General features: G+C 53.0%; 1 protein-coding gene across 2 annotated transcripts in view; it reads right to left on the bottom strand.

The window, feature by feature from the left end:
- ECE1 (endothelin converting enzyme 1) overlaps positions 1 to 16,520 on the bottom strand; it is a 160,008-nt gene that overhangs the window by 119,922 nt on the left and 23,566 nt on the right. Inside the window, exon 1 of one of the 2 annotated variants that reach the window (XM_026660060.1) lies at positions 7,440 to 7,602. The exons of the other annotated variant lie outside the window; for it this stretch is intronic. Within the exon in view, the coding sequence (XP_026515845.1) occupies positions 7,440 to 7,442 (3 nt within the window). The 5' untranslated portion in view covers positions 7,443 to 7,602. Of the gene's footprint in view, positions 1 to 7,439; positions 7,603 to 16,520 lie in introns of those variants that run through there. 2 annotated transcript variants of the gene reach the window in all.

Below are 16,520 nucleotides of genomic sequence, written 5' to 3'. Positions count from 1 at the left end.
GGTATACCCACTATGTAGAGGTGTAGATGGCACCACAAGGGGCAAGATCCTGGGAAATCATTCCAGGCTGGACACATCCGAGAACAGAGGAGCAGTGAATGTGGTGGGGGCTCACTGGTCAAGGCAGAGCCTATGGGGCAGGCTAGGGCTTTATCTTGCCTTGCTAACTCATGTTAAAATTACAATCTGCCTTGTCTTCATTAGGATTTTACCTCATGTTAGTTGCCATGTATTGGCTAATGCCTTAGTGGAGAAAAGGTCAAGATGGCAGCTCCAGAGCACTGAGCTAGGGAGAACTTCCCATTCAAAGCCCCATTAAAAAAATCTCATCTGACATGACCCCATACTGACATGAGAGGCAGAGGAAGCTTTACTCATTCTGAAAGCAAGTTTGGCATAACCCCTAGGCTGGAGATTCATCTACAATGTGATGCTGACTTTCACTTTCAGGAAGGGCTTTTCTTTCAGTTCTTGAAAATAAACGCATCAACCCTGTTTCAAATTAAGTGCCTCCAATGAGAAGCTATTTTAACTTTAACTGGGTTAATTATTTTATGTTTATAATATCTATCTGGTGGATCAACAAAGTGCTTAACAAACCTGGTTGCATTCTCTTCTGGCTGTGTGCTAACTAAAACACCGATTGATTATTACATAGATTTCAGGTCTGACGTGACTCTGCAACAGCTAGTCACTGGAGTGCTGTCTTTAACTGCTGTTTGCCTAGCTGGCAGCACTGATCATTCTAGTCAACCCAAATGGGGTCTGCAATACTTCTAATTACCAAGATTTTCAAAGGTAACTGAGGAGTCTGGTTGTCTCAATTTACCTTGTTATGAAGGAGGTCAGACTAGGTGGTCCCTTCTTGGCCTTGGAACTATGGAGTTTTGGGTCCCCATGCCCAACCTGAGACCAGAAAAGCTGGCCCCTTTAAGGTATCTTCAGTTGATTTCAATGGGCGTTAGGAGCCTAAATACCGCCGAAGATCTGTGCTGTGCCTTGGCCTGTGTCTCTGGAAACCCCACAGAACTTCTGCTCAGATCCCAGTCGGATTCACCAGCCTGGGCCTGCCCACTGAAGTTTCCCCGAGAGTTGTGTAGTGCATTGAGTGGCTCAAAGCAGAGGGAAATGCTGACCTCATGGTGTTTACACATTGTTATTTCCCCTGCCACCTCCTCCTCCTGGCTAGAGCTCTGCAATCTTGGCACACCTTTGGCTGCCTGCTGCGCCCACTCACATGTTTACAACCATGTGTAGAAAGTGTATGAGGCGGATCCAAAACATTCCCTCCAGCAGGTGATGAGCAAAAGGATTCCATTCTTAAAAATAGCAAGACATGTGGGAGCTGGTTCATTCAGCAAACCCAGGATTTCTGAAACACAGAGCATGCGGCATGCTGTCATCCTAGACTGGGTACTCAGCCACATTTTCAAGGCCAGAGCCTGCTCTCAGTTATACAGTAGAACATCTGGAGAGACTCTGCCAAAGCCTACAGAGGTATTCTGAATGCCATATGGGGATGGATTCATCGAGGAAGGATGGTCTGGTAAGTTAAAGCACTGGACTCCAGCTTGGATTTCAGACTCCCTGCAAGACGAGAGGCAAGTCACTTAACACCTCTGGGCCTCAGTTCTCCAGCTGTAAATGGGGAATCACAGTATCTTTTTCTCCCACCCTTTGTCTTGTCATTTATAGTCTGTGAGCTCTTCAGGGCAGGGGCTGCCTCTCACTCTGGGTTTGTCACTCCCCCCCCACACCCACACCACGGAGCCCTGATCTTTAGTTGGGACCTCTAGGTGCTGCTGAGATATAAATAAGATTCTGCCCTTGATGTGCTAGAAACCAGTGCAGAACAGGGATATTAGACAGGGCTGGCTCTAGGTTTTTTGCCACCCCAAGCAAAAAAAAAATACCTCAGAGAGCGCAACTCCCGGAATGCCGCCCCTGGAATTGTGCTGCCCCAAGCAAGTGCTTGGTTTGCTGGTGCCTAGAGCCGGTCCTGGTATTAGAGTCTGATTCTGCTATCAGCTCTGAACCTGCACCAGTGCAAGGTGGCTGATAAAGGCCCTATCAGCATGTAACCACCATTGATTTCCATGAAGTTACTCCTGATTTACAAGGATATAAATGAGAAGAAAAAAAAAAAATCAACCCTGTGACTTTGCATTCATTCATCTTGAACCATGCAGCACTTTCCCTCGTTTTGCAGCTATACATCAAATTCCAAAGTCATTCTACTTCCCTCTCCCATCTTGGGATCCTACATCCCAACACCACAATTACATGGGTGTTTGTGCATGCGGCCACACTTTCACTTCTCCTCCTAACCTCAGTTTACTCATCTGTACGAGTCTGGGGGGAGGTGCCTTGTGAGGCTTAAATTATTAATGTTTGAAGAGCACTTTGAGAGCCACTGATGAAAGAGGATAAATAGGGGTATTGTACCGTAATAACAGTGTAAAGCAAATACCACCTTGATTTCTTTAGTGCCCAAAACTATTCTTGGTTTATAGATTTGTGCCTTTAATCTTCTGTTTGATCTAGGCTCTGGTAGCCTTGGCTTAATCATCTCTTCTTACTATCTCATGAACCTCCCAAATCTTCTCCAACCCTGCACTTGCCCTTCCTCCTAGCCATTCACTTCTCTTTTTAAAATCTAACCAGAACCCGTCCTTTTCCCTTCCGTTTACCATTAGCCCTGCACTAACAAAGGATGCTATATTTAAATGGAAGTACTGCACTGAAATCCTCTCTCCTTTAGTGGGCTTGCTCTGGCTGAGCAAAGAGCTGATAAGTAATCCAGGATGGGGAGAAGTTGACAGCCTCACATAACTCATTTTCCTTCATTCACTGGGGAAACAGGTTTGTGGCACCCAAACTGGAGTGGGGTGCTCAGATCCTGCTTAAGTGTGAGCCTATGTTGCCTCCTAGTGGCTGCAACCCACAATCTATATACCGTAATATTACCACCGCTCAAATAAAATCTCCTTTAGCATAAGTGCCAGGGTTTGTGCTTTGGAAGAAAAGCCTCTGAGTTCTACGTATGCTGCTGTATATGTCCCAGTTAGCTAGTGATCGGTGTCTGTTGTTTGAAGCCACTGATTTAGTAAAGGAATGGACTATGGAACCAAGTTAAGCAGGTATGAACTAGAACATCAAAGGCCAAGAATAAACATTTCTGCTGGACAAACATTCCATTGGAGAGTCCATGGGACCAGAGAAAGCCCAGTCCCCATCCCATGAGAGCGTAACAGATGCCACAGAACAGTGGGCCTGTTTCTGACCTCACATCAGAGTTAGTCCATTGATTTCACTGGAGCTGCTCTGCACTTGCACCAGTGGAAGTGAAAGCAGACTCAGGCCCCCAGCATCCAAGTTTCCTTCTCTACTTAGCACAGGGGTGGGAAGGAGAGGCTGCTGGCAATTAAAACATAGTTACAGTTAGCTTTTTAAAGTCCTAAGAGTCCTGGCTGTTTTGCTAAACACCGAGTCCTAAAAAGTCTGATAATCCCCATGGCTTCTCGTTTGTGGGGGCCCTGACACACATCAGCCCAGCTTATGAAACAATATGCAAATGTCATTTATCGGGAGTTTGCTAATGTTGGAACAGCCTGTCCCGCCCTGGTTCTGCTGGGAAACATGAGCAATTTAATTATCAACTGGAAGCACGGGCCTGAGGGAGCCATGAAGCCCAGCCGACTCCACCCCCATTGTCCAAATGAGCTATTAGGGCCTTGGCTTTCTCATCCTCCAAATGCTTGTCAAATCAGCCTTGATTGTTGCTTTGTGAAGCTTATTCCAAATAAGCCACTTAAATGCTTCAGATCCTGCTTCAGCTTCCTTAGCAGAGAGGGAGGGCAAATATTGCTTCCTCTTGTACCCACTATGTTCCTGCTGAGCTACCAGCAGAAGCTTGGATCTTAAAAGATCGCCGTCTCCCCAACAAAGTGGAAGAGGGAGTGTGATCCAATGGTTAGAATGGGCAACAGGGGAGTCAGGACTGCTGGGTTCCATTCTTGGCCCTGTCACTGAGTTGCTGCGTGAACTTTGGCAAATCACTTAACTGCTCAGTGCCTCAGTTTACTCATCTGTACGAGTTTGGGGGAAGGTGCATTGTGAGGCTTAAATTATTAATGTTTGAAGAGCACTTTGAGAGCCACTGATGAAAGATCAATAAATAGGGGACTATTATTCGACATTGGTGAGGCCTCATCTGGAGTACTGTGTCCAGTTTTGGGCCCCTCACTACAAGAAGGATGTGGAAAAATTGGAAAGATTCCAGCGGAGGGCAACAAAAATGATTAGGGGTCTGGAGCACATGACTTATGAGGAGAGGCTGAGGGAACTGGGATTGTTTAGTCTCCAGAAGAGAAGAATGAGGGGGGATTTGATAGCTGCTTTCAACTACCTGAAGGGGGGTTCCAAAGAAGATGGAGCTCGGCTGTTCTCAGTGGTGGCAGATGACAGAACAAGGAGCAATGGTCTCAAGTTGCAGTGGGGGAGGTCTAGGTTGGATATTAGGAAACACTATTTCACTAGGAGGGTGGTGAAGCACTGGAATGCGTTACCTAGGGAGGTGGTGGAGTCTCCTTCCTTGGAGGTTTTTAAGGCCCAGCTTGACAAAGCCCTGGCTGGGATGATTTAGTTGGGAATTGGTCCTGCTTTGAGCAGGGGGTTGGACTAGATGACCTCCTGAGGTCCCTTCCAACCCTGATATTCTATGATTCTAATAACAGTGTAAAGCAAATACCACCTTGATTTCTTTAGTGCCCAAAACTGTTCTTGGTTTATAGATTTGTGCCTTTAGTCTTCCGTTTGATCTAGACTCTGGTAGCCTTGGCTTAATCATCTCTTCTTCCTATCTAATGAACCTCCCAAATCTTCTCTCCCAAAGGGCCCAGAGCGGTGTGACTCTTTAGCTATGACTCGCCCTCTAGTCCCTGCCCCATTTAAGTTGCCATCTGCTGAACCTTTCCATCAACACAAGCACTGTCAAACATTAAGCTAATGGGATTCAGAAAAATGTAGCGACTTCCAGCTGCCCTCAGTTAACGTAGCTCTTCTGCAGGGTGCAGATCGTCCCCCACCACAACCCGGGATGGGTTATTTGTTCAGACCAAATAGCTGCTGGCAGATTCATAAACTTGGCTATCAAAATCCCTATTGCCTAATCTTAAATGTTTGTAGCTTAGAAGGGCTATCAAGGGGTGTGTCAACAAACTGCATCACCAGTCACCTGCTTATTCCTTTGGAGCTCACTGCTGGACGCCTTCCCTCAGCCTCTGCTGTTTTCACTTTACACATTCCCTCTGGCCCAGCCAGATCATTTGGACAAGTAGCTTCTATGCTTGCATGTTACAGAGGCACTCAGATGTTTCAGTGATAAGGGCCATGCAAACACCTTACCTGATGGAGAATCTACACACACACACACAATCTGCTTCGAAGGGCTAAAACCTGAGATCCTGACGCAGTTCCTGACTAGGCCAGACTCCCATCAGCATCAGATAGAGCTTTGCTTGAATAAACATCACACCTGTAACACGGACTGAACCTGGGGGACCTCTGAATCTAAAAGCATAAGCCTCTGCTGCCAGAGCCAGATCTGGCTCTGCTAACTACCGCTGCAGCAGACTTATCAACCTCTCCCCAGGACCCAGTCACCACTAGAGAATCACACCAAGTGGGTAGGCATTACACAGGTGGTGACCAAGGCCAACAGAATATAGCTCTTTGACAGTGAAGGAAAGTCTCAGGGCCGTTCAGGCTGCACACTGCAAGCCTCATGATTGGAGTGAAATTCACACTTACAAGAAAATCGTTCCCCAGGGGGAGGGAAGAATACCTTTGCTCTCAGAGGCCTTCAGTGTACCACACCCCCCTCTATCGGGTAGGCTAATGTATTAAGTTGAAACAGCACATATGTCCACTGCCCCCCAGTTAACTGCCTCTTGTTAATTCCTCCCCAATGTCTGATTAGTTAGGTCCTACCCCTTTAGTGATTCTTGTTATGTTCCATGGTGCACATACATACAGAGAAGTTAGATAAAAACATATGTTGCAACCTTCTAGTAAAAGTATTATAACACTACTGTATTTCTTACAATTCAGAACAACAACAATCAAGAACCCAAAACAGAGAGAGAGAATATAGACTGCTCCCTAAGGGACCAAGGAACAACTCATCCCACCTTTTTCCAGGCTGGCTTTTTGCAGACTGACTGCTGCAGTGCTCCCAGACACTTCTCCACAGAGTTCCCTAGCCTACAAACAGGACCAGAACCCCAACCCCTCCCGCTTCCCCACATTCTTAAAGTGATAGCTTTCTAGTCCAACACAGACCTTAATAGACCATCATTCTGTAACTAGTCTAGGTATTTCCCGCTCTTCTCTGATTCAGAGGCTGTGGCTCCTCAGCTTAGTCCCCTGCTGCCACTCATCAGTTTTAGAGTTGGCGTGGTTGCCAAATGATGATGCTGAACACTTGCTCCCCATCGGAGAGCTTCTGGGTAGGCTGCGCTGAGTTCAGGTCTGGGTGAGGTGAGCCATCCAGCCAGCCCCAGTCCAGCCTGTTCTGGAAGGTTGGTGGCTTTGTGCGTGTCCCTCTCCTTAATCCAAGACACTAAGATTTCGCACTTTCCTATCATCTCTGTGCACATGGGCAGCCTCACAGCACTGACTTTACTCTCAGGGCCCTGATTTGGCCTGCTCTGGGCTCAGTGTAAAACCTGAGCCCGATTCCTTGAAGGGCCGAATCCTCATTGTTTATTTCAAAGTCCTGCTCAGGAATCTGGAACAGAGGAGTCCAGCCAAGACATTACAGGTGGCTATAACATGGAGGGTGGGGTTTATGGTGGGATACATGGGAAGCTCCTAGATGATGGAGAGCACCTCCATGCAAAACAGGCTATTCAGGCTCCCAAGTGGCACAGATACTGGCCAGACTATCTGTCTCTCCAGATATTCCCAATGCACCCCTCACCATGCGATCCAGACACTCCGTCAGGTTGCCTTAGTGGTCACTTTCTCTTCATTCACTCCCGTTCCCAAACGGGGTCACCTCGCCCTAGATCCCATTTGCTACTTTGGACCCGCCGCCACCAGAAGTTTCTTGGCCTCTAGATGTTCTTATCACATGGGAATCTGTCCATGCTCTGTCATCTGTTCCCAGTCACTCCCTCCTCTACACATCCACACCCCTTTTGTGTAGCACAGAGGCACAGAATTACTTCAGTTCTTTCGTGCCTGTTCCCAGGCGCCCTTGCCCTCCTCCCACACAGCCCATTGAATCCCCACACCCAGGCCAGAGGGGACGCCGTCCTGCCTTGGAACATTTCCCACGGCGCGGGTCTGTTTGTGCGAGTGTCCCCAGCCCAGCACTGCCAGTAACCGAGTGAAAGCAGAGCCTGCTCGAGCACAGCCCAGGCGCTGCCACTCACCATGTCGGAGCCTGCAGCCGCTCTCTTCCCGCTACGCCCCAGCGGCGGAGGGCTCGGCTCGGCTCGGCTCCGCGCTAGAAGGGGCGAAGGCTCGGCGCGATCCCCTTCGGACGCGGCCACTCCTGCAGCGAAGCGCGCAGCCCCAGGAGCCTGGCTCGTAGAGCCGGAGAGGCAGCGGCTCTGACCTATGGCGCCGCTGCCGAAGGATGTACCTGAGCCACAGGAGCCAATCAGGAAGCGGGAGGGCTGGACTTCCTCGCTTGGCCTTAACCCGTTCTAGGTGGCCCTGGCAAGGTGGAGGATGTGCTCGGACAAACCTCTGCTGCTCCTGAGCCCAGGAGGCAGCTGCAGAAACTGCCTGGCGGAGGCAAAAGTTAGGAGCCTGCTCCTGGATTAGAGATGCCAACTTTCTAATGGCACAAAACTGAACCTGCCCCTTCCCCAAGGCCCCGCCCCCTCCCTCCCTGGCTCGCTTTCCCCCACCCTCACTTTCACTGGGCTGGGGCCGAAGGGTTCGGCATGTGGGAGGGGGCTCCGGGCTGAGCCTGGGGGAAGGGGGTGGGGTGCGGGAGGGGGCTGGGGCAGGGGTTTGGGGTGCAGGCTCTGGCAGAGAGTTTGGGTGCAGGAGAGGGCTCAAGGCTGGGAGTTGGGGTGTGGGAGGGGGCTGGGGCAGCAGGTTGGGTGCAGGCTCTGGCCGGGCAGTGCTTATCTTGGGTGGCTCCCAGAAGCAGAGGCAAGGTCCAGCAGCAGCTCCTGAATTCACGGGCTGCTAGGCGGCTCTGCATGCTTTCCCTGCCTGCAGGCACCACCCCACAGCTTCCATTGGCCACGATTCTCCATTCCCAGCCAATGGGAGCTGTGGAGTCGGCGCTCGGGGCGGGGACAGTGCACAGAGACCCCCCTGGTGGCATATCCGGCACCTAGGGGTCACTGCCGGATATGCCAGCCACTTCCGGGAGCGGCGCGGAGCCAGGGCAGGTAGGGAGCCTGCCATAGCTCTGCTGGACCACAGATTGTAAGAGGCCTACAATCTCCTGGATTGGCTTCAGTAGCCTCCGGGAGATCAAGCCCAATTCTGTGAGACTCTCGGCCAAACTGGGAGGGTTGGCAACCTTACCTCCGGCTGGGGGTGTGGGCTCTGGGGTTTTTGGGTGCAGGAGAGGGCTCAGGGCTGGGGCAGGGGGTTGGGGTTCTGTGTGTGTGTGTGTGGGGTGCAGCCTCCGGGAGGGCGTTTGAGTGTGGGAGGGGACTCTGGGCTGGGACAGGGGGTTGGGGTGCAGGAGGGGGGTTGGGGTCCGGGGTCCCGGCGGCACTTACCGTGACTCCGAGGAAGCAGCCACCAGGTCCTTGCAGCCCCTAGGCACATGGAGCGCCAGGGAGGTTCCATGCGCTCACCTCACGCCCACAGGTGCTGCCCCCCCAATGGGAGCTGCGTAGCCGGTAATCGGGGCGATGGCAGCACACGTAGCCTCCCTGGTCGTCCATGCACCTAGGCGCTGCATGGAACTGGTGGCCGCTTCCGGAAGCTGCGCGCAGCTAGGGCAGGCCGGGAGCCTGCCTTAGCCCTGGGCCCCTGCTGCACCGCTGACCGGATTTTAACAGCCTGTTCGGCAGTGCCGGCGGAGCCACTAGCATCCCTTTTTTGACTGGGCGTTCCAGTCGTAAACCAGATGCCTGGCAACCCTATCCTGGATCAGAGCCACACGTGGAGACAGTGCTGGTGCTGCTGGGAAATTCGCCCAGTGTAGGGTGACCAGATGACAGAGGTCAAATATCGGGACCCGGGGGGGTGGGGGGTGAGGGCGCGGAGCAAAACAAAAAAACCCGCCGGAGCACAGGAAAAATTGGTGGGGGCTGAGAACTCACTGGCAGCTCCACGCCCCGCCTCCCCCTCACACCAGCTTGCCTCTGCTCCATCTCCACCTCCCCCCTCAAGGAAGGAGGGGGGCAGCACGCAGAGCCCTCCCTCTCCCCCCAGCCAGAGGGACCTGCCAGGGGGCCAGGTGAGTCCCAGCAGTGCTAGTCTTACCTGGAGTGGCTCCCAGGAAGCATCCAGCAGGCAGGTCCCATCCCTCTGGCTCCTAAGGTCACGCGTGTCGGGTCGGGTCGAGGGGGTCGGGGGCAGGGGTGAGGGGGCTCTCTGACGGCTGACGGCGCCTACAAGCCCTGCCCCTGCAGCACACAGTGGAGACCTCCTCGCTGCCTCTGTGTGTGCCTGGGGAGTGGGGCTGCAGCACTCTGCAGGCTCCTGCCGGCCAGCGGGCAGGCAGGCGCTGGGAGTTCAGCTGAACTGCCCCATGGCCCAGGAAGAAGAGGTGAGCGGCGCCGGCAGCGCCGGCTTGCGTCCTCCACCAGACGGTCCCCCGATATTGGGACAAAGTGCGTCCCGACCGATGTAAGGTCGGGACACAGGACAAGTCCCCTAAAATCGGGACTGTCCTGATAATATCGGGACGTCTGGTCACCCTAGCCCAGTGGCGTATGGGAGGTGCTGAGAGCCATTGAACCACACTGTAACCCCTGTATGTGATGGAAACCACTTCAAGCCAGGGTGTGCTCCTAGTTCCAGCACCTCTGCCTGTGCCTAGGGCTTGTCATCACCTGTCAGGCCTGATTCCCCGTCACTATTTACACCTTGGAAGGGGCTGGCTTGTTCCCAGCCCACAAAGGACCCATAGTCAGGCTCAGAGTCTCTTCCCAGGCACAGCTTTATTTTCCAAACATAGGCAAATGGCATAATACAATTCCTGAGCCCACCTTGGGCTACAGCTCCCCAGGGGTGTTCCCCTTCGCCTCTCTTGGTCCCGCCTGCCTCAGGGCCTTTGGCAGGATTCTTCCTTGTCCTGAGCACCAAGCCACCTTTTTGGTGAACACCACCTCCCAGGGCTTGCTGCCTTGAGGCCTTTCCCCCCAGCTGATTCCTATTGCCTCCCTTCCCAGGGGACTGAGACTTACCCCTGCTCCTCCTTCCTTACCCATAGCCTGGCTTTTTATGGAAAACAGCTATCTCCGCCTCACCCACATCGAATTCATGACCAGGATTGGCTGGCTACCCTGTTCCACACCTGCATACAGCAGGTGAAATGCCACCATTGGTGTGAGCAGAACCCTGCTCAGAGGACATTTCCCATGCACTTTGCATGGATCTCAGTGGTGGCACAGGGAGCAGGGCAAGGCAACAGGAATCAGGGTCATTGTGTCTTCAGACCTGGCAAGCTCCTCTGCATTTGGACCCCACGCCTCACTTGCCACCAGGTGCTTGTCTGTCCCATGCTGTGTGCTGGTGCCCCAATACCTCTTTCTCCTACTCCACTGGGATACTGCACGTTGTCATGGAAGAACTCCTGCTTCATTATGCAGCTCGATAGTACTTGGTGGTGTATTCTTACGTTTTTGTGCTCCATACAATTCAACGAAGCTTTCCCCCTGACAAACAGCCCCTTCCCGTGATAATACTCTAACGGAGCAAAGACTGGAGACTAGTTTTTAACAAAATGGACCAATCGTTACCATTTTTGCAGCATGAAAAATTGTTTGTGGAGGGATGTGCCCTCAAGAACCCTTTAGTGTTGCAAGGAGCTCATTCCCAGCCTTTGGATGGGGCCAGCTGTCTGGATAATTTAAGAGAAACAATTCTGTAAACACTGATATGTAACTTTTACTCCTTAAAATTAGCCATAATTTGCCTCAAAAGCAAAGGCAGAAAATCAGAAACAATCCATGCCAGAAAGCAGAAATCCTTGCGACTCCCAGATTCTTGATACATTCACCGTGGCAATGCTCAAATGCCTTATCGTGCCAATAATAATAATAGTGCTTAGCTCTTACACAGGGCTGTTTGGCCATAGATCTCTCAGGGCCTAATCCGTCAAGCAGTTGAGACCTCTCAAATCCCACTGACCTCAGTGCTCTATATAAATGGTTATTGTTACCATTCCCATTTTTCAGATCAGGAAACTGAGGGTCAGTGAGAACTTTGACGGGGTTGGGTCACAAGTGACCTGGCTCAGGTCACATAGCAAGTCAGGAAGAGACCCAGGAATCAAACCCAGGTCTCTAGATTTCTAGTCCTGCACCAGGTCCAAACTACATCCCACCACAACTGAAAATGAGGAATTTGCCCAAGGGAGTGTCATGGTTGTTATTGCAAAGCCAATGGCTAGACATCTCGATCCTTCCACAGGAGCATCACTAAGTGGGAGAGTCTGAGACCGCAGGCTGATGGCTGGCCACTGTTCAGGCTCAGGGAAGGGAGAGGACTTTCCATGATTGAGAAACTCCATTGGGATAGCCAACTATGCCTGGGGGAGCCAAGTCACCTCCTGTTTCCGCTGCACCCAGCGGTCTCCCCTTGCGAGATGACTCATGCCTTCATTGTTGTTTTCCACTTCATTTGTACTGGGGACAATAGGTTGCAGCACCTTATGGCAATTCTGTGAAGCATGTTTTAGCTTCACTGATAAGGATGATATGATGACTTTTTTTAAACTGGATTCTGTGCCATACAGCTGCTGTTATGCCAGGGGCTGGACTGTTTCCTTGGTCACAGGAGGTGAATCAGGAGACAGCCTTGGTGTGAGAGCAGAATGAGGGCTATATCTATCTCCAGCGTATCTGAGCACCTCACAGCCTTTAATGTATTCACCCTCACCACACCCAGGGCTGGCCTTAGGGAAATGGCGCCCTGGGCGAATGTGTATTTTGGCACCTTCTTTGAGTGCGAACAGCAGCGTGGGGCAGTTCCTGGCCCCAGAGACTGGCAGAGCTGCAGAGGGAGCCTTGACTCCCCTGGCCACACAGCCCCTGATCACCTAGCAGGAGGAGAGAGGGTGTGCAGCTACCGCCCATGCCCGCAGGAAGGGGGGATCCTGCAGCTGGCCTGCTGGCTCTGCTGGGGCAAGCCCTAGTGTCTGCCCTTCCTCACCAGGCTGGCAGCTCTGGGCGGCATCATCTGCCCCCCCCCACACCTGGCCAGGGGCTCCAGCCCTGGGCTCACCAGCACTCACCCTCACTCTGGTGGCCCAGGTCAGCTAGCTTGCAGCACTTGGACAGCGCTCCCCCCCGCCCCCCGACCACGGCGCCCTGGGCAGTTGCCCACATCACCCACCATAAGACTGGCCCTGACCACACCCCTATGAGACAGGGAAGGGCTATTATCCCCTGATGGGGAACCAAGGCACAGGGAGTCTAAGGGCAGGTCTACACTTACCCCCCAAGTCGAACTAAGGTAAGCAACTTCAGCTACGTGAATAACGTAGCTGAAGTTCAAAGTACCTTAGTTCGAACTTACCTCGGTCCACACGCGGCAGGCAGGCTTCCCCGTCGACTCCGCGGTACTCCTCTCGCCGAGCAGGAGTACCGCAGTCGACGGCGAGCACTTCCTGGTTCGACTTATCGCATCCAGACAAGACGCGATAAGTCGAACCCAGAACTTCGATCGCTCGCCACCGAACTACCAGGTAAGTGTAGACCTACCCTAAGTGATTTGCCCAAGCTCACACAAGAAGTCTGTGGCAGAGCAGGGAATTGAACCCAGAACTCCTGTGTCCCAGTCTAGTACTCTAACCACTGTTAGGGCACTCTCCTTATGTTATGTCTCTGCCCAATATTTCCTTCTGTCGATGCTTTCTCCTTTAAATCTCTAAGAAACTCTGCTCTCTGTAGAGCCAACCAGCCATTTTGTTTACAGAGGCGATGCGCACACTATGCTCTGTCCTGAAGATTGTACTCTGTCCTTTATTTGTTTGGTTTCCCTTAACCTAAAATAAAAGCAGCTCAGACTGGAAGTATCTGGTTGCTCACTGTGCATGAAGAAAAGAAACTGTTATATATTTAATACGCACATTACCCAAGTGTTTAATAAACCATGAAAGGCTAGCTCCAGACTACTAAGTTATGAGTGTCCAACTGCTCCAGCCTTTTAACTGTCGTTCATTTCTCCCAGCATGTAGTTGGAGATTGCAGGACCTCTTACTGCATGAAAACAAACCGTTTACATATTCTGCGTGGTGGTTGAAAGCTGGCAATTTACACTGAACTAGGCACTTTGCAAGTGTCTAATTTATTGTCACCCAAGGTCCCATAAATGTGAGTAAACCTCTCAGGGTTTATATCAGTTTACATAGGTGGATAAACAACTTAATGGCTCAACTTGCTCATTAGCATAAACGTTAATACAATATTAATACTCCCGACATGTATACGGTTTTTATGACGCTTTAATGGCTGGGAGAGAAGCTACTGATTTATGCTGCTGGGTAAACAGCACATGAAGTAGTTGAGTTTTGGTGGTGGTTCATCGTCCGGGGTAGGCATGTGGCTAGAGAATGACTCGGTGTCAGCTTTCCACTAGTTCCATGTACACATGCAAAGTTAGGCACATTCAACAGGAGGCAAATGGCCAGCCTCTGGTGCAGAGCACAGTGTGACAGAGGTGACTGCTGCACCAGTGCTGAGCAAGGCTTGTTCTGGTCCCGACTGGGTTCGGCTCCATTTCATTTCACCCCTGCTGCACTGGAGCCCATAGGCACAAGCACCCATGGGAAAAAAATAGTGAGTGCTCAGCACCCACCAGCCACAGCTGTTCAGGGGTGCCATGGATCAGCTGTTCGGTGGGGCTGCCAGTCACCTGTTTGGCAGTTGGGGGAGGCGCTTGAAGGAGGGCAGAGAGCAGCGAGTGCTGGGAGGGTGGGGACATCAGGGGAGGGGGCGGAGCGAGGCAGGAAGAGGTGGAGTGAGGGCGGGGCCTTGGGGGAAGGGGTGGAGTGCGGGGGGGCGGCCTCGGAGTTGAGCAGGGATGAAGCACCCCCGCGGAAAAATAAAGGTCAGAGCCTATGCTGGAGTCTGTTGTATGAGAGGGTGTGTGGCGAAGGGAGGAGGGGTCTTGGAACAGGGCAGATATCCTAGCAGCACTGTGGCTGTTGAAGTCATCATAGGCATGGGTGGAGCATGGGGAGAGTTGACTCATACAAAACCTCCCATCATGGTGTATGGGGGAGGCTGTGTTATGCCTTTGTGCTCCCAGTTCTCTGTAGTCAGGGGCGGCGAGTTAGATGGGCCCGTGGTGCCCGGGCTCCAGCAAATTCAGGGCCCAGGGGCCTGGCTCCACCAATGTTCGGGCCTGGGTCTCTCCCTCAGCCCCGCCTGCCACCCCTGTGCACCTCCGCCGGAGCGTCCCCTGGCCCCACCCGCTGCCCCCATGCGCCTCCATTGGAGCATCCCCTGGTCCCGCCTGCCGCCCCCGCGCGCCTCCCCCGAGCGACCCTGCCTGCGCGCTGGGCAGCAGGCGGCTGCCCTGCTGCTCCGCGCTGCGCTCCGTTGCCAGCCGCTGCTGCTGCTGCTACAAGGGAGCGGCGCCGGGGGCAGGCTGAGGCGGCTGCTGCGCCTGCGGAGGGAGGAGGGGAGGAGGCGCATGGCAGCCCCCCGGCCCCCCCCCGGCAGGCGACTCCGAGTGGGGTGGCGGGGCTTATCCTGGCCGGACCTCCTGAGCAGCAGCCTGGGGGGGCTTGGTGAGTGTCGTGCCGGGGGAGCTGGGGAGGAGGCCCCCTCCCCCTCCGCCTCCCAGAGCTCACTGCTGCTGGCAGGGAGAGGACTGGGGGGAGACCTCCTCTCTGGCCTCCAGCCCCGGGGCAGCCTGCTTGCTGCACCCCAAACTCCTCATCCCCGGCCCAACCCCATGCCCCGCACCCCAACCCTCTGTCCCAGCCCAGAGCCCACACCCAGCACCCAAACCCCCTCCCACACCCCAACCCCCTGTCCCAGCCCAGAGCCCTCACCCAGCACCCAAACTCCCTCCCAGAGCCTGCACCCCAAACCTCCTTCTTCACCCAAAATCCCTGCCCCAGCCTAGAGCCTGCACCCAGCACCCAAACTCTGTCCCAGAGCCCGCACCCCTCGTGCATCCAAACTTGGGGAGCCTGCACCCCAAAACGCTCTCCCGCACCCAAACTCCCTCCCAGAGCCTTAGGCAGGTGTGTGTGTGTGTGTGGGGGGGGACTTTCTGCATCTCCTGCCGCCCCTCCCTGTAGTCGAACTGCAGTTTCCCCTTGGCAGATGTGCTGCATGTATACATCTGTGGGGAGGAGGGGGCTTTCTGTATCTCCTGTCCCCAGCACATCTGTGCTGCAGCATCCCTAGCTTAGCCCTCTGGGGTGTTCCAAAGGAGCCCTTGGTTGGCCTGAGCCTGAGGTTTTCATTTTCTGTTGTGCACTGTTGGGCTGTGTCTCACTCCTGCTCCGGGCTGAGGATTGCTGCGCTCAGTTCATGCCTGTGGCTATGGAAGCCCCCAGCCATGTAAGCGCCACATGAGGCCATTTGCATGTGAATGGCTCCAAAAATTCCTGTTTGACCAGATATGGGTGTCAGCAGGGGAAGACAGGAGACAGCAGGATAAACAAACCCTTTAGAAGATAATGAGCCAAATGAAGGCTTTGCTCCTGTTTGGAGCAGGGAACAGCTGAACAGAGTCATATCGATGGCTTGTCTTCACTGCAAAAGTCACTAAGTTAGACCTGGACTGCTGCCCACAACTCCCGTCCACACATAAAATCCCTCACTCAAGTGCAGCGGTGCTTTGGCTAGCTTGAGAATTGTATAGGCTAAAACTTGACTGAGCACAATTCATCAGCTGCTATCATGACCCCTCTGTAATGTGGACACAGGCTAGATCCCGCAAGTGCCACTAGTCCTCCAATGCCTTCCCACAGTCGCCCTCTGGGCAATGGTTTCTTGTCACCTACAGAGTCCCTGCTTCTGGACTGGAAGTCATCTCTCAGTTCACCACGGGTTGGCATGATGGGCGAGAATAGAAAGCTGGAACATGCCAAGGCAGAAGTGAGTTGCCAGGCTAACACCCACTTCTGTCCATGGGCTGGAAGAACAGAAAAGTTCTCCCACACTTCATTGGGAAAGAATAGCTAGAGCAGCTCAGCTCTGCAGTGCTAAGAGCCCCTGGCTGTGCTCCTGGAAGTCCTAGTACCACACACTAGTATGTGCAGGGCCCGGGTGGATGCAAGTCTAGGGTTACCATACGTCCGGATTTTCCCGGACATGTCCGGCTTTTTGGGATTCAAATCCCCGTCC

Source organism: Terrapene carolina, unplaced genomic scaffold (genome assembly GCF_002925995.2).
Source record: "Terrapene carolina triunguis isolate 2854851 unplaced genomic scaffold, T_m_triunguis-2.0 Scaffold714, whole genome shotgun sequence".
In the NCBI taxonomy this organism is placed as follows: domain Eukaryota; kingdom Metazoa; phylum Chordata; order Testudines; family Emydidae; genus Terrapene; species Terrapene triunguis.
Note: the sequence above shows the minus strand (reverse complement) of the source record. Positions and strands in the feature narration are given on the sequence as shown.